This window comes from Apostichopus japonicus, chromosome 4, assembly GCF_037975245.1.
Source record: "Apostichopus japonicus isolate 1M-3 chromosome 4, ASM3797524v1, whole genome shotgun sequence".
Lineage (NCBI taxonomy): Eukaryota > Metazoa > Echinodermata > Holothuroidea > Aspidochirotida > Stichopodidae > Apostichopus > Apostichopus japonicus.
Genome location: NC_092564.1, coordinates 27528139 through 27555328, shown reverse-complemented (window position 1 = coordinate 27555328; position 27190 = coordinate 27528139). Strand labels below are relative to the sequence as shown.

General features: G+C 37.3%; 3 protein-coding genes and 1 long non-coding RNA gene across 8 annotated transcripts; 3 read left to right on the top strand and 1 right to left on the bottom strand.

Moving 5' to 3' along the window:
- Window positions 1–1828: 1828 nt before the first annotated feature.
- LOC139967025 (protein Aster-C-like) lies at window positions 1829–6766 on the top strand. Its single transcript, XM_071970631.1, has 6 exons — window positions 1829–1864; window positions 2534–2606; window positions 3093–3196; window positions 3781–3879; window positions 4559–4640; window positions 5647–6766. Exons 1-6 carry the CDS (start codon window positions 1850–1852, stop codon window positions 5676–5678), a joined length of 405 nt encoding a protein of 134 aa, XP_071826732.1. The 5' UTR covers window positions 1829–1849; the 3' UTR covers window positions 5679–6766.
- A 1310-nt stretch (window positions 6767–8076) lies between these two features.
- On the top strand, window positions 8077–13934 carry LOC139967020 (large ribosomal subunit protein bL9m-like). Of its 2 annotated transcripts, none has more exons than XM_071970621.1 (8): window positions 8077–8213; window positions 9033–9161; window positions 9516–9684; window positions 9996–10120; window positions 11192–11236; window positions 11955–12056; window positions 12547–12630; window positions 13283–13934. In XM_071970621.1, exons 1-8 carry the CDS (start codon window positions 8130–8132, stop codon window positions 13370–13372), a joined length of 828 nt encoding a protein of 275 aa, XP_071826722.1. In that variant the 5' UTR covers window positions 8077–8129; the 3' UTR covers window positions 13373–13934. The 2 variants fall into 2 exon arrangements, with proteins under 2 accessions (XP_071826722.1, XP_071826724.1); XM_071970623.1 differs by having other exon boundaries at window positions 8171–8310.
- Window positions 13935–13941: 7 nt separating this feature from the next.
- Window positions 13942–21720, bottom strand: LOC139967021 (riboflavin kinase-like). Of its 4 annotated transcripts, none has more exons than XM_071970625.1 (5): window positions 21578–21720; window positions 18549–18738; window positions 17625–17776; window positions 16907–17009; window positions 13942–15750 (listed from the first exon to the last, which is right to left on the bottom strand). In XM_071970625.1, exons 2-5 carry the CDS (start codon window positions 18655–18657, stop codon window positions 15632–15634), a joined length of 483 nt encoding a protein of 160 aa, XP_071826726.1. In that variant the 5' UTR covers window positions 18658–18738; window positions 21578–21720; the 3' UTR covers window positions 13942–15631. The 4 variants fall into 4 exon arrangements, with proteins under 4 accessions (XP_071826726.1, XP_071826725.1, XP_071826728.1 ...); XM_071970624.1 differs by lacking the exon at window positions 21578–21720 and adding an exon at window positions 21400–21555; XM_071970627.1 differs by lacking the exon at window positions 21578–21720 and adding an exon at window positions 21334–21352.
- A 2792-nt stretch (window positions 21721–24512) lies between these two features.
- Window positions 24513–26847, top strand: LOC139966031 (uncharacterized). The gene is made up of 3 exons (XR_011792416.1): window positions 24513–24759; window positions 25790–25875; window positions 26513–26847. It is a non-coding gene; the product is annotated as an uncharacterized lncRNA (long non-coding RNA).
- The last annotated feature ends 343 nt before the right edge of the window (window positions 26848–27190 follow it).

Here is a 27190-nt window from a genome sequence, read left to right as displayed (position 1 = left end):
TTGTTCCAGTTACAACATTCATGACATTAAAAATTAGCAGTTGAATATTTAACGGATAACCAAACCTAACCATATCATTGACCTATGCAGACCCGGGGGTTAATTTGGGGGCCCGGGAAAATGTGGAGGGGGTCGGGAAATATGGGATATATGAACAGGGCAAAAACCCGGACGGGGAGGGGTAAGTGACATATCATTGACCCCGAGGCCCAAGTTGGCTCTGGACTCCCCTGGATCTATATGTGATAGAGATACCTATACTCATTCCATCGTACTTTTGTAGGTAGATAACAACAGTGTTAATATTCCGTCACATACATGGTTGAAGAATTGACCAAGTCATAATATGATATAAGATAGCCACAAATGTTTGAATTTTAATTGGTTTCTTTGATTTTTTCACTATATGTTTATTTTCAATATATAAGAGATGGATTTTGCCAATGCTAATTTTCAAATATTGAATTATCAGAAAGACCTATAGTGATGGTAATGGTTAACATTCACATTGAAATATATAATATATATATATATATAAATGGACGGAAACTCACATCACATCACGTATTTACAAAATGGCAACCGGCCATGAAATAAGTTTGTAAACCAGGATATCTCCTAAACAGAGATATAGATGTCCGCAGCTATTTGGGGAGTTTTCATCACAACCATTATTACTATTTTTTACTAATATTTACATTCACACTAATCAACGTTACCCAATTAACGTACATTCAACTGTCATTCTACGATCAACGGTGAATTTGTTAATTTAACGGTATTATATATTCGGTACTTTAACGCCCATAACGTCCTATTGTATGCAGAACGGGACATGAACGTTATACAACGATGAATGCATATGCTAAATAATGTTTTACTGATATTTTAGCCACACAACAATGTTATATTGTGCAAACGGCATGCCCCAGTAATATTACGTCTAAATGTCACTTTTAATTTACGGGATTTTGTAACAGTGTCTCAACATTAAACTTATTATTAACCTTTCGAAGGTAAGGCAATCTCGGATTGATCTTTGTAACTCAACAAGTAATGCGGTCGTGCACGGACCAAGTTGATCATCAAAGCCTACACCAATTGATAGGGCAATATATTTATAGCATGAAACACGTTCCACGATACTGTCTTTAATTATTACCTAAATTGGGTACAAAGTTACCTTTCAACTTATTCTTTGAGATCTCTTTCGTCTTCGTCAAGAAATTCTTCGTAAGATGACGAAATGATTTACTTGGTCTCTCGTTGCCAAAAAAACAATCATGGCAGTATCATCTGCAACTTTAAGGGGAAGGCTATATCTCACATTTGATGATCGCGTATCCGTATTGTGCACACAGTGAAAAAAGGGGCTAGACCCATGCTTTGGGTGCAGCGGTAAATAGTTATCGACACTCAACTAAATGATGTAATCATCACGTGCAATAGCCATATTAGTATAGATTAGCGGAGAATATTAGTGTAGCAAGTATACTATATATGAAGCAGTATATAGAAAAAAATATTAATATGGCTGGTAAAATAAAAAATCGTCACCCGCATTACATATATGTTGATGTTTTTCAACGATTCTTCACAGAAATTTATTTTCTCTTCACTGCCAAATGATGCTACAAACAGACAAACAGTTTATTGCAAAAATTGTAACAAAAAATGTAATTTAAAATACTTTATTCTAATATGCCTTGTAATATCTTACACTATTTGTTAACCATTTATTTTATATCGCATACTTATTTTGAATACAGATAGGGACGAGCCCTGGTTGGTTGATGGTTACTGTCCGCTGTGTATATATTTATACTCGCACCGAAGGGGGAAAAACACAATGGGGAATACCGTTGTAAGTGTTCCTATATTAGTGCATGCATCTGTTTATATTTGCTTCGGTGGTTTATGCTGATGGGAGAACACTACGTTCCTGAGAAATACAGTTTATACTGTATAAGAGGCTACGGTAAGGTACCAATACATGGGGGGGGGGGGGTGACGCTGGACAGGTATACAACTACACACATCGCCTAACTTTTGGATAGATGCTGACGCCCGCATGAGTAAGCAAATCCTTCAAGTGCATGGTCGAAATGACCGTGTAACAGTATAGAATTTCCCCCTACAACTGTTAATGGCGTCGAGGGGAGGATGGGCTGGGGGTTTGGTAATAGGGTAACACCTCCACGAGGATATTCCACAATGGCGTAGGAATCCACTCGAACTAATCTATGCAAATACTTGCATGGGAGTGTCTTACCAGTGGCGTCGAGAACCAGGCCGGGCCCGGGGAAACTATATATCACAAATGAAAATAATTATAATTTATCTATTGTTTTCCCGGCCCCCAATCGAACCAGCCTCAATGAATTGCGTTTAGGGTGGCATAAGTTTTTTTTTTAAATTGGGTTTAAAGGCCGTTTATGCTCAAGCTATTGTAAAGTGTTATTTAAGCCATATTCTTATTTTCTGCATGTTCACCGATGTTATTTGTTTTGTGCATTATCTTTCTGTTTTATAGTCATCAGAACAAAAACTGGATTATTTGAAAGGCATTTTCGATAGTGTACAAGATGATGAGAAAATGATGCAGGGTAAGTGTGACGTTATTTCTCAATGTAAAGTTTTTATTAACTTTTCTAAATGTTATAACTTGGTGAATCCATCCTGCTTGACATAACGTGAACCAAATATAATGGTGATATAGACTGGCCATTTCAAATCGGAAAATCTAGCGCATCCTAAACGTATCACTGATGACGAGCGCCACATAAAAACAGATATTATAGTATAGTCCACATTTAAACCATATCTGTTAAAATGATATCACAGGGTTTAATAACGTTTATATTTGTCTGACCAAAGGAGTGACGTGTATGCAACAATTCAGACCTTCCTTTACCCATTACCTATGGAGTTATAGTAAGTGCGACAGCTGCATATATAGAGAGGGAGGGCCTGGTTCGAATCCCGTGGTGGAGACTCGAAGTTCTTCCATAGTTCGTTCAAGTTTGTCCTATATACGCATTGCAAATAACAAATAATGACTGGTTTGAAGCTTTATACATTCTTACTTTCAGAATATTCCTGTGCTCTCTTGAGGCAAATCCACATTTACGGGAGTATGTACATAACGAATAAAACGATCTATTTCTTGTCAAATATAGTTGGTTTTAAGACTGAGGTGAGTCCTGTTTTATCAATTTTCCGAAAGAAAAGTCAAAGTTGAATATAAAAAAATAACCCGTCTGTTTAATAATAATAGAAAGTTTCTTTGGTTTGAAGTACATTTGCGAATTCTGTCTTTAAAATAATGAAGATATGTGAACATTTATAACTTACCGTAACAGTTATTAGAAATTGTCTTAGCTGTTCAAATGTTTAATACATGAAACTTCCATAAAATACCATCATATTTGTTTATACAATTCACAAGATTTTTTATGATGAATGTATATCGTTTCCCTCTGATGTAACAGACAATCTTATTAGAGAGGGAAAATACTGGTAGCAAACTGTTTTTCTGTTGCAAAATGGTTGGTGTTCAAGTTGTAAGAGGACCTGACATGATATCATAGTAAGATCTGCTTCAGACAGTAACTGAAGCGAAAGTAGAAGACATTAAGAGACACCAAGACGGGCGGACATAGTTACATTAGACATATGAGTAACCCCCCCCCCCACTCCATTGCGACTTTAACGACTCCACTGTCACATATTCTCCTTATAAAAGTCCTAGATGCGCCCCTGGTTCTCTTTTCATTATAGGAGGCTATCTCGTTGTCAAATGTTACAAAAATAACAAGACAGTACAGCGTTGGACTAATACCAAATTCCATTGAAGTCGTCACCGAAGATGGGGAGAAGGTACACGTTATTAACGATCTTCTTTGTTTGTAAAAGCAATAGGTATATATATTTCCCACAATGCAAAGACATGTCATCAAGGGGATAAACATATATAGTGTTATTTACCGCAATTTAAAAAAAAAAAACCTCCCTATACGGTCAATAACAATATCATACAATTATGAGCATAACCGACAGATACAGGAGGGAAACTCAACTGAGAAAATTCCGCTTCAAATATAGAAACGTATACCTGTTTGAGTTGTGTAGTAACCAGAAGCAGTTTACTTTGGTAGGTACCCAAATTAAGCAGGCAAGTTTGTAACGTTTTTTGTAAAGATATACTTTCTTGTATATTTGCCATGTTTTGCTTTGGCTTTGCACAGTTTATTTGCACCATAGAAATATAACGTATAACGCCGAGGACAGAATAGATATATGTTCAAACAACATATGTTACTATGTAACTGAAATCAACTACACTTAAATATGATATTAAAGTTTTATGCTGATCAGGTCGATGATTTTTCAGAGCATATTCCGACGGCAATGCAGTGTAGTGACGTGTCTGAAATGCAGCTGGTAAGGAATTTCGCAGGATAGGCCTATTTGAAAGTTTACACAATACCTTCGGTGATTCTACCATGCATGCCCTGCACATACTAAGATAGTGTCCATGTTTTTATTTTATTTTTAGTATTTCTTTACATCGTTCCTGTCGAGAGAAAATGCTTATGTAATGCTGGACAAAGTTTGGGCGGATGCAATCGCTACTAAGGGTAAGTTTTTATATTATTATCCTGTTTATACACTTTAAAAAAAACGCCACCTATATAGGTATCGCACCACAATTAGAGTAGTGCACGTCCGCCTGAGACGTTCGTCGGAAAAAAAAGCACTTTTAAGTGTCCTACTGTATTTACTTGTTTGGGCATTTTCTGAGTCGTCAACATTTTTTTTAGATGCTTGGATGTTGAAGAGGCTGAAATAAACTACTGATGGTCTACAATCTGGAGGATTGAAGGTGATTTAAGGTATTTTAGAAAATTGTTGGTGAAACAAAAGATTCCGCAGCAACAGCTGGCAGATTGGATGGGGGAGAACTATGATACACTTTGAGCTCTTCTAGCTCAAAATCTAAACGTTCATGGTGGCAAAAGTTGAACGTTTTATGATAGCCCAAGCCATTAGCTATCATATACTGGGTAGGACTTGTCATTAGAAAACGTCTATCTCTATAGTCCTTGGAAAGTGACGAGTTTAGTTTGTAAGTCATTGGGAGCAATTACTTGTGGTGCGATACCTGTAGGATTCGCCGACGACCTCTCAGCAGCCCTGTTAAAGGGATCGGTGGCTGATGCTGATGGCTCCGCAAATATCCCCCAAAAAATATGCATCTTCGGGTGAAAACTGCATCCACATATAGCTTGATTTTGTATCACAAAGATATGAATATTCTAACCGCGGTCATTTTTGTTTGTTTGTAAATTATGCATCTGACAACAGCAGAGTGAATAATGTCATCAAGGCAATTTCCTTCAAAACGTCTTATTATTTTTTTTTTAAATAATATGTCAATCATCTATCCACATTACTATTTCTACAAAGAGTTGAAATATTAATGAAATTCTTGTAGCATAGAATATTGCATGCAAAACAAACGTTGTACCAGGCTTTTAAGATAAATCACCAAGAAGATTATAACATTCAGAAAAGTTTAGAAGAACATATTCCCATTTTCTCTATCTTTCTCTTCTCTTCTTTTCTTTCTTTCTTTTTTCATAGACTTTAATGAATTTTTTCATGAAGATTTTTGACTGCCCTGATGGGCTCATTCCCAAGCGACTTTAAATCAATACCGACGAAATTGCCATATATGTATGAATTTGACAATCTGGTTATTGAAGAATTTAGTATACATTATCAGCATGTGCCACTCGATCAGTCTCACTAAAATCATCGACATCTCCCTGCCGCCCGCCTGTGCCATTTTGGAAACGCTTTGGCTCGTTTGTCTTATGAAACAGTGCGAAAAACACCACCGATTCTGCGATACTATAATAATTCACAACTTACAAGCTCATTCATATGGGGACTCATGTTTTTTAACATAAAATATTTTTTATGTACAGATGCATCGATCATCACAGTACGACCTTTCAAGATTTTTTGTTATGATAAAATTTGGACGAATGTTAGACGATTTCCGTAGTAGCATCTTCAAAAGAAAAAGGTGCCATACAGGGACCTATATTATGACTAAGTCCTAGGCCCCTACATGAAAAGGGCGGAATGCGTCCGGAATTCATTGAACAATCTCAAATAAGTTAAAGTAACCTACTATCATATATTGGAAAATATTACAAGTCCAATAAGAAAGTTCTAGGAATCATAAAATGTGGATACTTCTGTCATTCTTTCCATTGGACACATACAAATAACAGTTTAGCAGATGTATGTAAGTCAACACAAAAGAGGGCCTAACCATATTGTTAATTAGGCATAGGGCCTAGCCTACTTTGAGTTTGATTGTGATGATTTGTACATAGCCTACGCCTACATTTGCAAATTTACATCATCGCTTGTCTTCACTTTTATGAAAACCATTTGGGAAATTTGCGAGCAATTTGCAAGTTTTACTTGTCATGTAATTTCGGAAAGTTCGCAATCGCCAATAATACTAGGCCTAGATCCATTGACATAATAGGTCCTTCGACTACTTTATAGGCCTAGGCCTAACCTTGGGTATATAATTATGCCACTTTCGTTTTTTACTAGACTATATGTTAGTAGTCTAATATATATTTATCAAACGAAGCGATATTCATTTCCTTATCCAACTGCTATCTATCAGTACAATATTATTTGATACACTAGTTGCACTTACCATGTTACCGTGTTACCATGTTACCGTGTCTTGCAGTGACATTCTTTACAGTTTTAGCGATTAAAACTATCGTTTAATCCCATGGCAACCGCATTCGTTCGGCAGCCAAAACTTGCTGTATATGGTCGTGTGCACTTTGCACGTACGGACAAAATGTGCACGTGTGTATTTTAGAGCAGTAAAGTTTCCCGCAGCAGAATGCAGTCGCCCAAGTCAGCATAACCATGTAAACTTGTAATCTTTTGGGCAGAATTTCACTATCTGGTTTACAAGAGACGATCATAAGTAGATAAGTTTGACTGACAACAACTTAACATTTGTTAAAGCATTTCAAGAATACTTATGTAAATAAACAAACACTAAACGAAAATTTAAGAGCTTCGTCACGTGATTTTTGTTGACAACTGTTGGATATCTATTAGCTGCATAGAAATTGATTATCAATTTCTATGATTCGTTGTTCTGTATTAACTGGCAGAAATGTCACTATATTCCGGAAAAAGAAAGTCCGATAGAACTACTGAACCACTGACTCGGTAGTTTTACATGGTTGTAGAGCTTACAAAATCTTTTACCGTTTGGCCCCAACGTAATCGCATTCGCTTTGACCAAGTAAGAGCGTTGTGAATGAGAGAACAACATAGAGTCACTCCAAGATTAATGTATGTCGTCCAGTTACAGAGTTGTTGACAATTGACAATTCATAATCATGGACGTTAAGTATGAATCTAAGAGACTGACTCTGTCAGCTATATGCCAATAATGGCTTCTTCGCGAGTTCCTGCTTGCAGGAGGATCTAAAATACATATACATACAATACATACATAGGCCTACAAATTTCATGGGCTTGAGCATGTTCTCCATTGACAACCGATTTTTTTTGGCAAACCCTCAGTCCGAAATAGAAACTTCATGTAAGTTAGGATGTAGTACTATTGGGCTGAGACAGTGGCCTGAGTAAGTCCTTAAATAAAACAACAACGAAGAGAACAATAAACACTTGAAAATGCTTCAGACAGAGTTCTTTCCCCTGGCGGCCCTCTGAACTTCTGTTGATAACAATGCTCCTTCTTTCTTTTTATACCTTTTACATAAATAATATACGAAGAAAATAGAGAAACTAAGTGAGTTAACCAACTATACGACATCAAAAAATGTTTGACATTACAGCTCTCAAACGGAACCCAAACTTTATCTTAACTGAGTTGTTCATCACTAGCAAATAACATGTGACTAGAACATCAACACATAAGATAAAAACGAAGGTTTCGGAACACTTTATTTGGACGTAGAGGTACATTAGACAGATAATCCTCAGTCGCAAATTTAGTCCTTGGCATCATGTTTCGATGATCTGAAACAAAATCGCTCGTTTGTTGTATGGTGGCGCAATTACACTTTACAATTAATATTAATGGTGACTGCTTCTACAATCTGCTACCATCAAAAAGATATTTTCCGCAGGTAAGTCAGGCATGGGAACATCTTCTATAAAGTAGCTGGCTCAGCTGATGAGTCTTGAGACCCAAACAGTCAAAATTCTGTTGGTTTTCTTCACAAGGTAATCCAGTGTGAACGTTGCATTAACTCCTATGCTCTAGAAGTGCAATGGTTTAGGCCCGAACGTTAGCCTAGCCTAGGCCTATACCTACAAGTACTGTACAACTAAGTTGTAAGGCTAGACAACAGCCTAACAAACATAGTCAGACCAGAGCCTAACTTAAAAGTTAGGCATTCATGTAGTCGGTATTTAGGCCTACCGTCGACATATGCAGTGTGTCATGTTCAGTTAAATGATTAATGTGTTAACGTTTTAACTTGAGTTTAACCAGCCCATCTCTGGTCTGAAGGTAGGACTAACTTAGGCTTAGTTATAATTAAGCTCACTTAGGCTACTTAGCTTATTGCTACTTCTAGTAAGTAGTAATACTAAAAACTAATAGAAGCCTAGGGATCTTGATTCTAGGCAACATTTTAATGCTAGGGAATCTGAAGCACATAGGCCTAGGCCCCTCTTCATACAAATCAAAGATGGCAAGCAAATTTTAATCATAGGTCAATTTAGTTAAGCAGAACGTGACACATTAGCATTTAAACATTCCACCAAAAGTAAGGGTCTGCATTTTGGTTGAAGGGATTCATTTTCAAATCTGTGTGCCAAAGTTAGAGCCTGAGGTGTTAGACATACCTATCAACCCCTAAGTCCCATTCAGTATTGCAATTAACTAACCTAAGTATGTCTACATGATTGATACTTACCAACACTTCATGTTTCATCTTCAGATCACTATTAGTCACAAAATGGCACATGTGAAGAACATATTTCAAGTCACACCTGCCCTTACACAGCTATTGTCATCTGTTTGTAGATCAACGGCTGCACAGTCAGCCATCAACTTGCAGCAAAGAAGGGTGAGTAAAGAAAAGTGGCCCTGGTTAAAATGCAGTAAAATATCTTAATGAGTATGAACATAACTGACCATAATCTAACTTTCTAGCATATTTGGTGGCAATAATGATGCAGTTAAAAAATGTTGCAATGAGGTTTGAACAGCTGCAAAAACAGAATCATAAAAAGCTATTCATAATTGTGGTTCATTTGGTGAAAACAAAATCTAGATGGATGACCTGGTTTGATCAATAGTGTCATTTCGCTCTACATCTGCTAAGTTTGGAGAAAAAAATTGCAGAAATTGATGAATCAAAGACAAAAAGCCTCTATAAAACTAATTACATAATTGTAATAATTCTTCTTTTCTTTGTCAGTCGGTTGTAATTGTCAGACGGAGAGAACGGAAACGTGAGAACAAAAGATGGGTGAAGACAGACCTAGAGAATCCTTTCAAAGAAAAGGAAGAGTTGTATGAATTTGTAGAGGACACGCAGCATCAGGCTACCAAGACTATCAAGGTCATCTTGACAGAGGATGTACCAGGTGGGTACCTCAAGAGGCAAGTGGGGAGTTCTCTGCCCCAAACTACCTAGGAAACCTGGTAAAGAATACTGTTTTGGTGACTCAACTGTCCTCCCCCAACCCCCATATTGTACCCACATGTATGCAATTGTAAAAGAATATTTCAGCCATGATTTCAAAATTATTCTGAAAAATTGTTAACTTATAATCCTCAGACAAAAATTACTCATTTTGAGTGCTGATCATAACCTGACCCAAGAATGAAGAAGGTTTGCTTTCATATTTGATACAAGTACTCTCCATGAACTTCTTCTTTTGTTTCACATCAACAGGTGTCGGTTTGAAAGATGACATCGTTGCTGCAAGGAAAGGATTGGTGAGAAACAAACTGATACCACGAGAGCTAGCAGTTTATGCATCTCTAGAAAACTTGAAGGAAAGAGCTTCCAGATTACAGGTACTATGGTAGGACAAAAATATTGGTCTTTCATAGACTACAGGGTAGCAAGCTGCTCCAACTGAACTATAACACCCTGAACAGGGTAGGGTGGGAAGGGGGAGGGTGGTGTACATTACCCTTCACAACGGAGAAAAATATTCAAACAGTCCATTCGACAATGGGAACACTTGTAGAAGAAAATTACATTTGCAGTAAGCTTCATTGTTAAGTCTGTATTATGCATTTTCCACCATGTGGCCATCAATATGACAGCTATAAATTGAAAGAGTGTGAGGTGAGCCTGGGCATACCTGTTTAATCCAGTTCATGAACAATCCTAGCAAATAGGCAGTGGCACACAACTATGTGCATCTGCCAAAAATTGCAATGTTCAAGGTCAATGGCAGGTTTGCTATAGGCTGTATTTCAATTTACATTTTGAGAAATTGGCATGTATACTGTGATGCTGTCAGTGGATATTGGTTAATAAGAAAAATTATTAAATTGGAACTTTGTTGACTCATTTGCTTCCGTTCCTTAACAGTTGAGAAAAAAATCCTCTCTTTTCTTACAATAGAAATCCCTGTTGAGTAATTTCAGCTAGCCTTCAAAGATTTGTGACTCAACAAGAATTCAGTACAGTGTAACACAATTGTGTTTATTAGATGGCAAGTGATACACAACACAACTGGGTGGTCATAGCTATCCACATGGATAGTGTAGAAGTACACAAGGAATAATCTAGCATTATATTTTGTGTAGCAGTTCTTGAAGGCAGTTACACTGTCTCTTATACAATATAGTCCCTGTGTAGTAAAAGCTGCTAAACAACTGATGCTGGATAAATTACTCCCTGAGTACAGTTTGTTAACATACTTTAATAGTTAGCTCACCTACAGTATTGAAGTATAATAACCCACATATATATAGTACAGTGGTCCACTTAGACTTTTCTACCTACCATGACCACCTATATATTATATTGACTGGACTGTATCCATACAAGCATGCATAATATTTCCACATACAGTACATACATAAGCAGTTTCAATATCCAAACATTGTTTTGTAATAATTTTAACTTTATAGGAAGATGCCTCTGGACCAAAGAGATTATCTCTTCTAGCTCAAGAGGTTGGTAACAACATTTTGCTACGTTTTACCTTTAAACTCCTGGTGGGATAGGTGCACGCAGTTCTGTGTGTTACTTTTGTATCGGCATTTCAGATCCTGCTTCAAAGTATGGACTCCCACATCTAGAATAAGCAAGCATAGATATGGCATGAATAAAATTGATATGAAAAGTGCAGACCTGTTCTAAAAATGGCATGACTTGTCAGTTGAATTTGGCTCTTTAAAGAAATTTCAAGTAGTCCAGTACTGATCATAAATGATTTAACCTGTGAGATTTAATGTTGCATGCATGTCAAGGAATGATTGAAAATACTTCTCACAATTATGTTGTTATTCTAAATTCCTAGTGGGCGAAAATTTTTGGGATAGCTGTTGGCCTCATGAGACATTTTTGTGCTACAGATTTTCTTGAAAGTTTTACATTAATTTTATATAGTTTCTAATATCATAAATGTGTAATTTCATTTTGCAAGTCAGATTTTAGTGCCAAGTTATTTACATTCTGAAATCATAACATTGTATTGTGTGAAAAGGCCCAACTTGTCACAAACTTGCCTAATTTTTTATTTTAAGAAAATAAAGATTGTGGACCTGAAACAACTTCATTTTCCTTGATAATGCAAACGGAATCAAACTGGCTTTTATGAGAAAGTAAGATATTTTAGAATAGTTCGAAGGTTAAATGGCAGATAACTATACTTATACTGTTTACATGCAGACGATACATCACATGCAGTCGAAACCATTGCGTTTGGTTCTACACGAAGACCAAGAGTGGGAAGTTCTACCCAAAGAACCGATTCTTCAAGCCTTTAAGAAGGTAATACTTTCAAAATTATTATACTAAGGTAAAGATACATCTAGTTACATGCACAGGATTGTAGCACTAAACATTTAATCTTGGACTCACAATTATTTTAAGTTTTGATAAATGTTGACCATAAAATTCATATATATGTTGGTCAACATATTGCTGATCACTGTGGTCAACATTTGGTCAACACTTGAAAATATTGTGTGCAGTGTTGCTACAGTGTTTAGAGTCACAGATATGCATTACGAAATCAGAAAAATCAGTCATTTGTCTTACTGGTTCACGTTTTCTTTACTTTTTCAAATAAAATCAAAATAGTGGAGCATTGTTGCAATTTAGTATTATAGATGTATTTAACATCAAAGGAATAGTGACCTTCATGTTGCATTGGAATCTACAAGCATTGGTGTTTGGTAACAAAGAACTCAGGATGGAGGTGTTCAAGGATAAGTTATCCATCTCATGTTGTATCTCTCGCTTACTCTTTCTTCTTTAGGATGGTGTGTTTGTTCCAGAGTATGCACTAGAATTACCAGATGAGCCAATCACAGAATTTGGAGTGTACCAACTTCAGGTTACGGTGAGTTGGTACATCATTTGTCACAAAACCAATTGAAGCATTCACTGCACTGACTGCAGTATCAAAACAATACTGCATATCTATCATCTCCTTGAGAAGTTTAAAGTGAATTACATGGTTTCCACACTTTTCAAGATCAAAACATATTTTACAGTTTACTATGTAGCCTAACCACTTATGAGTACCTAAATGTGAGGCTACATATAGTAGACCTAAGTACTCTTGTAAAATTGTATGCTTACACAAAGTCTTCGATAAATGGCACAAAAGGTGGCACAAAAGGCTGAATAATAACAAAACATCCAAATCACTGCTAAAGTTTTGCCAAAAAAGAAACTTTCTATGAGTAATTATGAAAACATATCAATACAAGCTATTCAAATGAGGATTTTTGTTTTTCCATACTATATCATTCTAGGACTTTCCAACCCAGAAAAAGGGCATTTCTTTTTCCCCTTCTTCCCCAAATCTTTGTGGGAATCATGGATTTAATCAACTAGCTAGAATATCAATGCATTAGTTCTTTCTACCTATTCCACATACAATTGTAAGTACAAAGTAGCATTTCTGATTCCCTTGACCTTTGACTCTGGCAAGATGGTAGTACTTGTTTAACCATACATATTTTACGTGTGCTGGTCTCTCCTTTCAGGTTAATGGGGTGAAGACAGTCCCTGTGGAAATGCATCTCATCAAGAAGGAAAGAGAGAAAGTAGATGACGTTGCTCTGGACGATATCTGACTCCAAGAAAGGACAGCAGATGAAAGTAATAGAGAATACAACAGGCTTCCAGAGGTCATAGAAATGCTACAAGCCATGAAACTTGAGAGAAAGTGTTATCCAGGCATTACTTGAAAACTGTGACATGGCCATCAGACCTTCATTTTGCATTGCATTAACATAGGCACCCAGTATGTGACCTCCATGCCAGACCTCATCTGTGTTCATAAATTGATGAGTTGATCATGGAATAGTTTGGGAAAAGCCACAACACTTTTGCACTAGGTGAAAAATGATTGTAATCAAGTCAATCTGCTATCTACATAATCATGATATAGCATGAAAGAGCTTTGTCAGTATTTGCGAAGTATGTCATACATTACCATATGTTAGTATCCTATATGTTAGTACAGTAAAGTGTGCTGTGGTGAAAAGTGAGTAGTATATCTGATATTGTTGTATACCATAATGATTCATGAAATCCTCTCTCAATGGGAGGCAATGTATAGCAGTTTCTATCACAGGTTGATAAACCGAGAAGAGAACTGTATTGTGATATCGCTTAATAAAATAGAAAACAGTCGCAATGAGAGATTTATCTTATTTTATTTTGCAGTCCACTAAAATAATTTGATATAAATTGCACAATTACAGAGAAATAGTACCTTGTGTCACACTAAAATAATCCCTAGTCTACTCTTCACATAAAACTTGAGAGCTTCATCTTGATTAGTTGTCCAATATGCATTACTAAGAATCGATGGCTCATGAACAGAAGACATCATTACACATTAAAGCACTCATTTGGTATTACCCTCAATTTGCTCAAAAGAACATTTTTGTGTGATAACGATGCATTTTGCCATTTCATCAAGCCATGAAATGTTCACACGTGAAAATTCTTCAAACTTTTCCCATTCTGTGGGGTCACAACCAGTTGACTCTAATTAGTGAGCTGCTAACCATTAAACCACTTCAGAAAATTTTGTGTCCCACAAATACCATGTTATGTATTAATATTCCAATATGAACATTTTGCTGGTATGCTTTCATGCACCTTGCTTAACTACCACCAGATTGTGGCCTCATCAATGCAAACTGCAGCTTTAAGCTGGGAATCAATACTGAGGATAACAAAATGTGTATGGGCAGCTATAGGTCTGGCCCATAATGTTACACAAATCACTATATGTATTATTATCATAGCCATATTTAAACTTTTTACAAGAATGTGCCACTTCAAGACTGTTTTAGGTATTGTGCCATAAAGGTATCCTGAGTGCTCTTAGTGACAGGGTGCAATTTCAAAGTGCAACATGTCAAATTAATTTGTGGTCAATATCATAAACACCTCCAATATACCAAGATAATTATAAAAAGTATAATCCTGTTTGATTAAAATGAAAAAAAGCCAACCATTTCTGAATAATTTTCATAATTACATATTTCAATTTTAACATATCATCATTCACAATGATGATCTTAAAGCCAATACCCCCCTAGCCTAATAGGAAGCTGACCCGGAAATTATACAACTCATATAGAAAAGGAAAACAAAATTGATATACATCACCAGAGAAAGTTAAAATTCCATATCACTTTGGAAAGTAAGTACCCTACAATTATATTTCCGTAACTTACTTTTTCTCAATAACCCTATTTGTGATAAGGAAGAGAGGGGGCCAGCGACAATCTTTTTAGAGAATTCAAATGATAAAAAACAGACTATGATCCAAAAGTTTGATGGCCAGTTAAAAAAATAAACCACTGGAGGTGCTTTCCCTATTCCCCCTCCTGACATTTACCATTTGATCGCAGCTGGGACGTCTTGACAAGTTTGCTGATGAACGCCAGTAAACTATTTGACGCTGGTTCTAGCATCAAGAGAACCACCAATCGCAACTCTACAAAACAATTTGTTTTTGAAAGAGAACCACCACCATGTATACTTGCAATTGATTTAACCAGCTTTTGAGTAGTACACATTTACTCTCACAATGTAACATGGAGCAACGTTGGGGTAGCATGATTTGTTGTGAGTCTGGTAAGTATGGCAGTGAAGTGCATACATTACCAATATGTGCACAACAGAACCATGCATACTTTGGAATGAATGTGCAGGTTAGAGTCAGTTTGTAGCATCAGCCAACCATATGGAAACCAAAGGCTCAAATCAGGTTCCCTGGTCGTCCATTACTGGTCCTTACTCTTCCCAAGTCTCCCTGATGTTTCCTCTCCACCGTTAAGGTGAACCTTATTTTCCTACCACAGAAACATTTATCAACTGGAATTGATTTGATCTTGAAAAAAGTTATCTGTAATAAATATTTTCCACTCTGGCCTCTCTAGCTGCCTTTCAGCTTCAGCTATATCAGACTTTATAGCCGTTATCAATTCATCTGTAAGCAAACAAGAAATACGATATTAAAATATGGTTTTGGTATAAATGATACAAAGATACAAAGAGCTATAAATGATACAAAGAGATGAAAAATACCACAAGCTGCTATTTCTTTCAAATGACACTTAAGTCCATCACTACTAGTATGAACAAGTCCACACAACTACTTGTGGAAATGGCGCATTTCCTACTTGATTTAATTCACTCATAACATCCATCCAATATGGGCAAACATTTACGTTCTTACCAAATCAACCAATGTAGATAACAAATTTCTGTGTCTGTGAAATTCTGGAGTATATTTGCACCATTGTGGAACAGAATGCCATTAAAACACTAGCATTCACATGCTAAGTATGAGACTACAAATCTCAAAATCTGAGTACATTGTAAACAACATAACTCCAAAAGTGAATAACTTCATATTTGGTATATGGATCCACCTTATTCAGTACAAGAATGCTACTGTTCTTGATAGAGGCCAAAAGTTATTTGAAGTCAACACTGTAAGTATGGAAATATTATAGCAATAGCTAGAAACTGAAGCTTTGATAAAGTTCGTACTAATTATGTGTATCCATCATAGTACGTACCCTATCATGTCATGTAGATGTCGAAGGTCATGAAGTTGACAAAGGTCAAATCCTGAAACCTTGTGAACACAATAATACCAATATTAAAACTGGGGGGGGGGGGGGATGAGCTTAGTCTTCTTATATGTAGATTCATCTTGTCGAGTACAAGAATTATGTTGCTTTTTTCTGTGGAGGTCAACAGTCAACTTGAATTCAACTGAGGTCAAAGTCTGAAAACGCTGTTAAAACAATACAGTAACTCTAAAAGTAAAATTTAAATGAACTGTTTTCTTGATATGTAAATCACTATAACTCCAAAAGCGCAGCTTGGATAAACTTTATACATGTCATATGGATGTACCTTTTTATGGACTAGATCCCCGTGTGCACAGTCTAAATAGGTAACTTAAATGTAAATGGCCTTCTTGTACTATCTAATGTAATCAAATCTCTTGTCACTCAAATTTCAAACAATAAAATTCGGGTGCACAAAAGCTGAAATCCTTGACATACATAAAATCCAAGCTCTTCAACAACCAATGTGAAGCTTTTCATTTAACAATCATGAAAATATCTCACCTAATGAGGAAAATCCTCTCTCTTCTCGTATATAACCAAGAATTGCAACACTCAGTACTGAGCCATAGAAATCCTCCTTAAAGGAATGTAATATATGGGTTTCCTGTATGTAGAAAGAAATGTCAGAAAACATTAAAAGGATACTTCAGGGGGTAACTGATTTTTGACTGATGAATCTGAAACAAATGCTGCTATGGCTCCGGATGACATTTGCAAGTAATTCCTAACTTCTTCTTTTAAGATTTTGATGGTTGAAATATTTAGTTTTTACAATATAGTGAACTTAAAGCAAACAGGTTGAATGTCTTCATTGTACACTGACAGCAACATTTTTTGTTCTGATTGGATTATACTGTTTTGACCTGGGATTGGAAAGGTTTCTACATATATATATATATAATGTTGCAAGTTTGGCATAAGGTTTTAACTCAACTCCAGTGGTTCTTTGTGGTGATCAACAGAGATCTATTACATAGAACCGCAGAACATGAAATCCCACTGTAGGAAACGGCTGAATAATGGAAGCTTACACAAACTGTGCTTTCATATGACAACCTTTTCTGCTTTCTCTTTGTTTCTTCATAAAAATCACATAGCGACATGGAAAATGGCGGTAAAAGTTAAGAAAAGGGCATTCTGCCGATAATCATAAGAGTGGCATCTCTGTATGTTAATCCAATTATGCAACGGATGATGTGAAAGAGAGAATTGCAATTACCATTGACTTTTTCTTATTTTTGTAATAGGGATTCCAGCCAATACTCATGACCATCTTTTCCACAGTACCATCGTCCACTTTGGCCCATCCATAGTAAACACCAGTAGAGAACCCTGCAGGAAGCTTACTCACAACATCCTCAGGGAAATTAGCTAAAGTAAAACAACAGAATAAAACAACTGTAACTGCATAACTAAATGTATGTATGTACATATATGTTAGTAACAAAGCATTTGGAAGCAGATATCTTATGCACTCTTTTACCACATTTAAAGGAATATTCCATTGGTACAAGTTGACTTAAAATTAAAATAATAGTGTACATTTTTTAATTAGCCTGGTGAAACCAAATTATGCTGGCAGCTACACTAAAGTGAATTTCCCAAGTTCGTTTTCTTTATTTCTATACAAACATACATACTTACTGGTAGGTCATTTACAAGTAAACTAGGCTCCACAAAACAGCCTTTAGTTCATTCTTTGACCTGGGATGTCCCCTTCAGTTTACTTTTTGGTTTCCATGAAAATTCTTAACTCCTCATCTCAACAAGGCAATCTTGGAGGATTTTAATTCCTAGTATGAACTATGAGGATGCCTCATTATGAGTACAAAGAAAGCGTTACTGTGTGTAATGGAGGTCAAAATTCATTTGAGGCCAACATATATCAGAACATAGAACACCCTGGCAGGCTATCAGGTAGTATGCCTCCTCCTAACTTGAACAGATGATCCCACCTGACTTTGTGTGTACATGTAAACAACGCTGATTTTAATTACAATAATGACCAATCTGACTATAGTTTGGTGTTCACCTATCATGAAGCCCACAGACAGTCATTTTGGGGACTACTTGATACATTCAACCCCTTGGTGACCATTCAGGTAACATAGGTGGCCTCTGTATCAACAATGTGTTTCCTTACCTGTAGGTATACCAAGTTCTTTACTCCCTCTTCCAAAACCTTTGATAACCTGTCCTCTGGTAAAGTATGGTAGGCACTCATTCATTGTAGAGAAAGATGATCTTAACATGCAGACGTTCTTTTGCCCCCCGCAACTAACTTGATGGCGAAGAAGCAGCGATGAAATCTGTCAACTGTTTCAAATGGCTTTCTGCATCGAGAAAAACAAACAAGACAAAATAATGCAAATGAATACAACAGCCAATTAAATTATTTGCCACAATACCACTTAAATTAAATCTGTGGGTATCAATGCCAAACTTACTCAAAGACAGTTGCTTGATCTATGTTCAGATTAATTGCAAAGCTGCATGGAACTTGTATTTAATTGTTAATTTACTAGGACTCTATCATGAAACACAAGTCATTGCATCCTTGGAGAAACAGAAAACAGTCATTACTCTAAACTGGTTGTTTCATTTTGAGTCCACTCACAGGGTTAGGGCAATCCTCTTTCTTTGTACTTCGTATCCCTCCAAAAGGAGAAACTAGCCGTTCTTACCAGGTCCTGATTCTAAAGTAGCTTCTAAGGCAACATACTGTACTATATCTAGACAGCATGTTAGTAGACTTTATCTTTTGATGAATAACAGGCTGCTGAAGGTGTGTAGTTAGGTAGACAGTAGTGCTGATAGTCGACTCATTCTTTTGTAGTCGATTAATCGCATAGCTCCTCTTGCGATTACTTGGTTACAGTTATGCTGTCATCACTGTCATTTTTACGTTGCAGAAATGTGGTCAAAACAAATTTTTCCCCATCTTGCAGTGTCTTTATTTATTTATTCTTTCGTGTCATAACGTGTGGTGTCTGGATCATGTTAAAACATCTACCAAACAAAAACTGTGAACAAATTTCAATCTACAACGTTTCTTAAAATCCTTCATAGTAAATCAATAACTTTTGAACAAATCTACGAGGCTACTAGCACTTAATAATAGCAAACGTGTAAAACAATGAATAGATGTAACACCTTGCAGAACCACAGAACATGAAATCCCACTGTAGGAAAACAGCTGAATAATGGAGGCTTACATAAAAAGTGCTTTCATATGACAACCTTTTCTGCTTCCTCTTTTTTTGTCTGAAACATATTCCTGAAGTTTCTTTATAAATATAAAAATCGACATGGAAGATGGCGGTAAAAGTTAAGAAAAGGGCATTTTGCCGATAATCGTAAGAGTGGCATCTCTGTATGTTAATATGCAATGGATGATGTGAAAGAGACAATTGCATTACCATTGATTTTTTCTTATTTTTGTAATAGTATGCAAGAGTTTTCTATTGAAGGACCTTCAAAGTTCTAGGCTAGGCTCTAGCCTAGCACAATAGCAGGCATTTATTTTGCACATTGAAATTAAACTACACCACAATCAACACACTCCATCAGGCATCTGATAAATGTGAACCAGGCTAGTAATAAATTAATTGTAAACATGTTTGAAGAAATGACAAATACTTTGGCAACCGTAAAAGTATAATAATTACCAATTTGCGATTATGTGCAATGATTAAACATTGCTAGGACTGAATGTTGCACTGCAGAACAATAGATTACTGACAAGTAAACGCATGAATCTAACCGGAGCAGGTGCTTGCTGATTTTAACACAGAACAGAGCTAGTCTAGCATTGTGAGAACCACATACCATTGCCATTTAGCCCAAACTGTAACATGAAATGTTCTTAAGTCCTGTGTCCATTCAAGCCTTGCTGTGACTAAGTTAATACAGTATGTGTAATTGTAATATGGTAACTATTCAACACACTAAATATGAGCAGCAAACTCTCTGATAAAACCACATGGTCAGCACAAGAAAGCCAGTTCATACAACATTGTATTTTGCATAGAAGTGTGATATCGTGACTTGTGCAATACTTCATATCGGTAAGGCTGTTTGGAAACTATGAAACAATCGCAAAGCTTTACGCCATGATCATGCGTAAGCTTCAAACTATTTTGGTTTCCAATCATGGATACAACTGTGGATGCTTAGCATTGTACAGAAATGCCACCTCTTTTCTGTTGAATATTGCATTACATTACACATTCTCCTACACAGGCTCTCTAGTGGAAAAGCAGTTTACTAACAGTTTTATTTTATTTTGAATATTGCATTACACATAATGTTCCAGTGATAGGTTTTTCCTGTTACTACTACTTTTGTCTCATTAGAATACAAAGTTGACACATGTTGACCTTGGGACTTCAATTATATATAGTACATTTCATTAGGACATGTGTCTAGGCCTACATAAATACATCAGGCACTTAAGAAAGAATAGTGTGAGTCTCAATTTTAACAGGGATCTAACAGGATGGTTACGCTGGCATTTATATCTCCTGTGTCAAAACATATCCTTGACCAGAAACATTTACATGCTAGACTAAGACTCGGAGTAGGGCCTAAGCCTAACACTGAAAGTGAAACTACAGTAGCACCTCATTTAGGCATAACTTTTACTTTCTGCTTGTTGTGAATAGACCTAAGTTAGTGATACAATACAAGATCATCACACAGTACACTTTCTGTTGATTCTTTCTTCAAAATGTCAATACAATACCGCTACAATAGTATTGGGCAGTGACAACTATATCAGCCGCACTTGGCTAGAGTACAGCCTAGGAAACATCTTAGGCTATACTACTATGTCGCAAGCCTACAAATGGTAGGCTACGCAAGTACTATTTAAGCCTAGTCCTAATTCAACTTAATGTAAATTTAGGACAAACGATAAACCTTCCTACATCGATAAGAAATCGTTCGTAGTGAAGGCCTTACTGCAGTAAATGTTCTTTGAACAAAATACTAACATATGACTCAACAAAACTGTGCAGGCTGAATGTCACCGAGCAAATAGAAGCTTCTCAGTAGAGGTTGTTGTGTATCAACAAATATCATGTTATGTGCTATAGCATGTACTATTACTAATATAATGGAGGCTCGTTCACACACTATCAGGCTATCGCCATAAATTCGAGCTACGCTTACGCAATTTGAGGTTGCTCAACCGTAAAAGACACCGCTCCTCTCTCCCATGTGAGGTACCACAAAGAATGAATGAAGCAGACTGGGTTCTCTGTGTAGACCATAATGATAGTCCCTTTAAAGACAAACCCCAGCCTTGAAGTAGAAAGATAAGAGTCCCTCTACAGTCGGTAAACAGTGCCAATAAAATCCTTGGTCATATCAAACGTAATTTTTGGAATTGTGCATCATCGGCAAGAGAAAGAGCTTATAAAGCTCTTGTTAGACCCAAACTGGAATATGCCAGTGTAATCTGGGACCCTCATCAGAAAATCCAAACAGAATCCTTGGAAAAAGTTCAACGACGAGCTGCCAGGTTCGTCAAAAATGAGTATAGTCGCTTTAGTAGTGTCACAGACATTCTAAAAGATCTCAACTGGGATACTCTTGAAAACAGAAGATTCAAAGCACGACTTGTTACCATATACAAAGAGACTCATGGCCTGATCCCAAGCAACATGAATAACCTTCTTGAAGACAAAGAAAAACCAACTACACGTCAATCTCACAGTTTGAATTATAAAATTCCTCAAGCTCAATAGAACTGTTATAAATATTCGCTTTATCCTCGCACCATTCCTCATTCACTCCCACCTGATCTAAAATCAGCACCAAACACCGCCTCCTTCAAGTTAATGCTGGGAAGTCAGCAGCGCCATTAGCCAGCTTGGAGGACTGCACGTCAACAGCCACATCAGGGGCGATTTGTGCAGTATTACACCAAGACCAAGACCAGACAATCTAAATAAATATGGGATTCTTAATAGGCTACCTGCGGGCATAGGCGTATGAGGCGGGGGGGGGTGCAGCCCCCAACCAAAATTGTTTGTAAAGATTCGGGCAATATGCTGATTTCGGGCGCCAACTGAAAAAAAAATAATTTGCAATGTGTTTTCAATTTTTTTCGTGAAATTCGGGCAATATGCTGAGAATTTTTCGGGCACCTACTGGAAGAAAAATAATTTACAATGTGTATCAATTGTAAAACTGATATTATTATTATTGTCATATTGTAAGGACTTCCCCAATAATTATAACCAATACAAATTTACACGGAAAATGACTGTATGTTATTGGCATGCGATGTAAAAACCGATGAATGCCTATATGATATGCACATCAAGATGTTGAATGCGCGCGGAGCCCGCGAAAAAGTTTGGTTATATTTTTCGGGCAAGTCGTTACAGCCCCCCCCCCCCCATATAGAGATATTTCTTGTTTCTCTCGTAGCAACTTTTATCCCAACTAAACCACATTTAATAAAGAGCAATTCAGTTACATGCCAGTTTTCTGGAATGTGTTTTATGCCCTGCATGGTCGACTCCTGGGACTTCAGTGCAGGCTTTTTGTTCTCCTGATGAGATTATAAAGCACAAGATACATTTCAGAGATGATTTAATATAAGTGGATGGTGTTTGAAAGCCGAGCTAAGCCCCAAAATCTCTAGCAATTTGCAACCGCAATGTTACCTTACTGTCTTGTAGATGTAAAGGAAAAACCACGTTGAATTCCGGGCCCAATTAATTGGGACCGATTTGGGACCTTAATTTAATTCAATAGAGACGGTGTGAAAAACCTCCATGCACCCCGCATGTACGCCCCTGCTGCCACCCCTCAAAGTCACTGCCCAAAATGCATGAAAACTATAGCTCGGGCTATGGACTCCCTGATAAGAAAATAACTGAATTCATCAGGCTCCGTCGATATAAGCTCCGAAAAACTACGTAAGTTTTGAGACGTCTAGCAAATACCGTTCGTGAATGAAACCAAAGATTTTGTATAAAGAGCGCCATCGGCTCTGTAGCATGTATACCTCTACATATACTGCCCAGAGCCTTAGGGCTCAGAGCCGCTTGGTATCTGCTTCCAATGAAGATTTTGTATAGCGCAGAAGACGCTAGGTTGATGACTTTTACACACCAAAACGTGAAGCCAGTACAAAAGTTAATATTAAGGATTCATTTCAGTGGCGTAGGAAGGTACTTTTGAGTGGGGGGCTGAAGACTGATGGCCGGCCTGGGGAGGGGTCTAAGGGGAGGGGGTGTCCCCCTCCCCTTTGGAATTTTTTTGCATTTCCAGGTGGCCTCAGATGCAGTTTGATGCAATATGGCACACTTCAACACCCACTCCATTTTGTAAAGAATTTTGCATTTTCACCTGGCCTTAGATGCAATTTGGTGCTTCGAATGAGATTTTTTTCTCATTTGGAAATGAAAAAGGGGTTTTCTGACTTGCGGAGCGGGGGGGGGGGGGGCGGAACGATACTTCCGCCCCCATATTTTTCACTGGGGGGGCTGGCGCCCCCCAGCCCCCCGGTTCCTACGCCCTTGATTCATTTTCAGTAAGGAATACTTCTGGCCTGAGCCGTATATACGGCTCTGCCTCTGGCTCAGTCTTGGCCAAGTCGTTTGTAATACTCTTTTTCTCGCGTGCAAACTGTACATGCTTCAGAGTCCGTTTCTGCCTACCACGAATGTGCTTGCCCACTGTATTTGACATTCCCGAGGATCTGTCAATCGAAAGCGTTGCCGCGGGCGTTCTTTGGGCAGTACAGCATATAAATACGGGGAAAAAAAAAATTGGGAAAAAGAAATGAACACTAGGCTGTTCATATACTATAGGGTCTGAACAAGACTACCTCTGGATAGGCTACGAACACTCAACGCAATGTAAATATGCGCCCAAATGCGCAGATTGGCTTCGTAAGTATGTACGTGTACACAAAGATTTTGTACAGCGTGCTGCAATACATTTATTTGCGCATATCATGCGCGCGCAGACGCATTTCTATATGTGTGAAAGTTAAGTAATATCCTTGCACATAAATGGCAATATATATAATATATATATATATAGCACGGTCAATTACGTTTAGATTCATATTGTGCGCGTACGGTATTTCAGGAACAAACTTGAATATGCTTCACACAATATGCTACGAACAGGTTTACATGTACAGTAGCTAGCTTACATTGTAGCAGTAGAATCGCGGCCATACAGAATTCATCGTTAACGACACAGCAAATGTCATCATAAAACCAGCATGAATGACGATTTACAAGCTTTGTTTTACTGTGTTTTTCTTATGGTATGCCTTTTTTGGACTTCTTCAGCCTCGGCCAACAAACTTGTAGCTGGAACATATGGTAACGTCATTGTTATGCCTATATAATATTGATTAATTGACTTTTCCGAAATGTAACCACATAGGCCTATTCAATGTTAGCGCATAAATGCATTTAGTCTACCGATTTGCGTGAGGTTGCACCCCAACTCAGGACATTTGCATCCTACTACTGGCGACAGCTATCTTAGGGAATATCATTTTGTATTGGGTATTCTGAAAGTTAAAACTGTACAAAGCAGGCACCAATTTCGTTGCATGGTCTGAAAGGTTTTTCTTTTTGTTAACTCCACAAGTAGACTCGCCCTTAATCAGTCATTGGCTTTAGGGGTGTATAGGTTACATCCCCTGTTCTTTATCTTCAAGTAGTTATTAGCACATCCTTGCGTGTGCACCTAATTATAAATTAATAATTACAACATTTATTGCCTAAATATGACTGGGATGCACCATTTCACGTCAGAAGTTGGTTTGCTATTATGAGGCACGAATCCCATGCCCCTAAATCTAACTTATAGCCGACATTCGATGTTCCTAGGACCACAGCACCTATTTCAACATTGATGCACAAACTAACAACAGTAAATAAACAGCAACAACAACAGGACAAAGCTGCTTAAGTCTGACGTACGTAAATAGGACATCCGTGCACCCAGGCTATACATGCACATCGTCAATGCCTTTTACTGCTGGATGCTTTCTTTCAACAATGTATGGGTTACCGTCACCTTTCAACATATTCGTTTCTCGAAACTAAATGCCTCACAAAAAATGCACACAAATTGTAGTAAATAATAATTTTAAGAAAACATTGAAAAGTTCTCGTGCTGCTTAATCATTAGTGACGCTAATTTTCACATCCAACATGAAAGGTGTAATTGGAGTTGAATCTGCCGTATGCTAGATGACCCGAGTCTTCCATTAAAGCCCACACTATATTTGACGCCATTAAACAGATTTTGTTTTAATTAATTAACATCATTATCATAATCTCAAACGGCATCATCATCGTCGTCTCCGTCATCATAATTTGTTTACATCTTGTTTAACAGAACAAAGCCTCATTCCACTTGAATCTTACATTCCAAGCAACATATCCATGCCAGCCTTACGTGTAGACGACAAGACTACAGCACTAGTAAGTCTGAATATGTTAATTAACTATGACGTCATTAAGTTATGTCAGTTCTATACCGATACTCAACCATATACATAAAAGAAAATATAGCAATTCGGAATTCAATTCATTATGAAGATAAAATATGTCTTAAAGTAAAGGTTACACTATTGAATACTTTTGCATCTGGCCACTTTTTAAATACGTTGTTGCTTTGCTAACAACAGAACTCCCTCCCTCTGTCAGAACCTTTATCCACTATACCTAAACGGCATCGTAAGGAGGTAACAGCCAGTATAGAGTGGTATTACGCGACGAGGTAATTGTTGACAAAATTATTCTTGGCGCCATTGCAGTCTTGAGAAGGGCCAAATTCGTACTGGCCTCTACTAACATCACCTTCCCCATGACGCATACACATTGGCTCTATCGTCTTCAGCCAACCCCCCCCCCCCCCTCCTCCCCTCCATCCCCGCCCAGCTTTCCAACTCCACAGAATGTTGTTGTGGCAATATTAGTATATACATCCTTGTCAAAGTGACCCTTACGTAATGTTTTTAATTTTAACCAATGTATAATAACATTGTTAACACGTATATGCTAATTTCTACCAACAATATTACCAGAGGTCAATTAACATATATATATCGTCTTTCAGAATGAAGACACTCTGCTCCAACGTTTCAAGAGGGGACTGTTCAGGAAGAAAGCAAAATTTGAGCCGCCACCAACTCCAGAAGAAAGGAGACGGGAAAGAATTAAAAAGAGCAAGCGCAGAATGACGGCATTAACTGTTTTATATTGTGTCGGTTGTGTATTCGTGTCGGTGAGCGCCGTCTTCGTTAATGTTACCAAGGCAATTGCGTCGAAATGTGAGAAAACTCTACTGTAATCTTTCTTTAGAATTTATTCTTTATGCAAACTTTTTTTTATTGACATGTTGAATGGAGAGAAGGTTAAAATAATAACCGTTACAGGAAAACATTGTTGGCATATTTTGCTTCCACTTCTCTTCCTCAGTTATGTTGTATTCTGTCCACAATAGCGGTAAACACATTCACCAAAAGATCTAATGTTAATCCACAAAATACATTGATATAGTGCGAACCGAGCAATAGAAACATAAAACCTTTGTAAGGTGAAAATATGTATATCTACAAATTTGAATCCATTTTGTTTTTTGAAAACGTTTCTCACATCCAGCAGCATATTTGCACATATGACCAATTCCAGCTGAGTTATCCCCGGGTATTCGATCTATGCACTGCTGAATGCACACACGGCTATAGGTAATTGTCAGATTGCCCCCTACCCTTGCCAACTTCCCCGGCAGAAA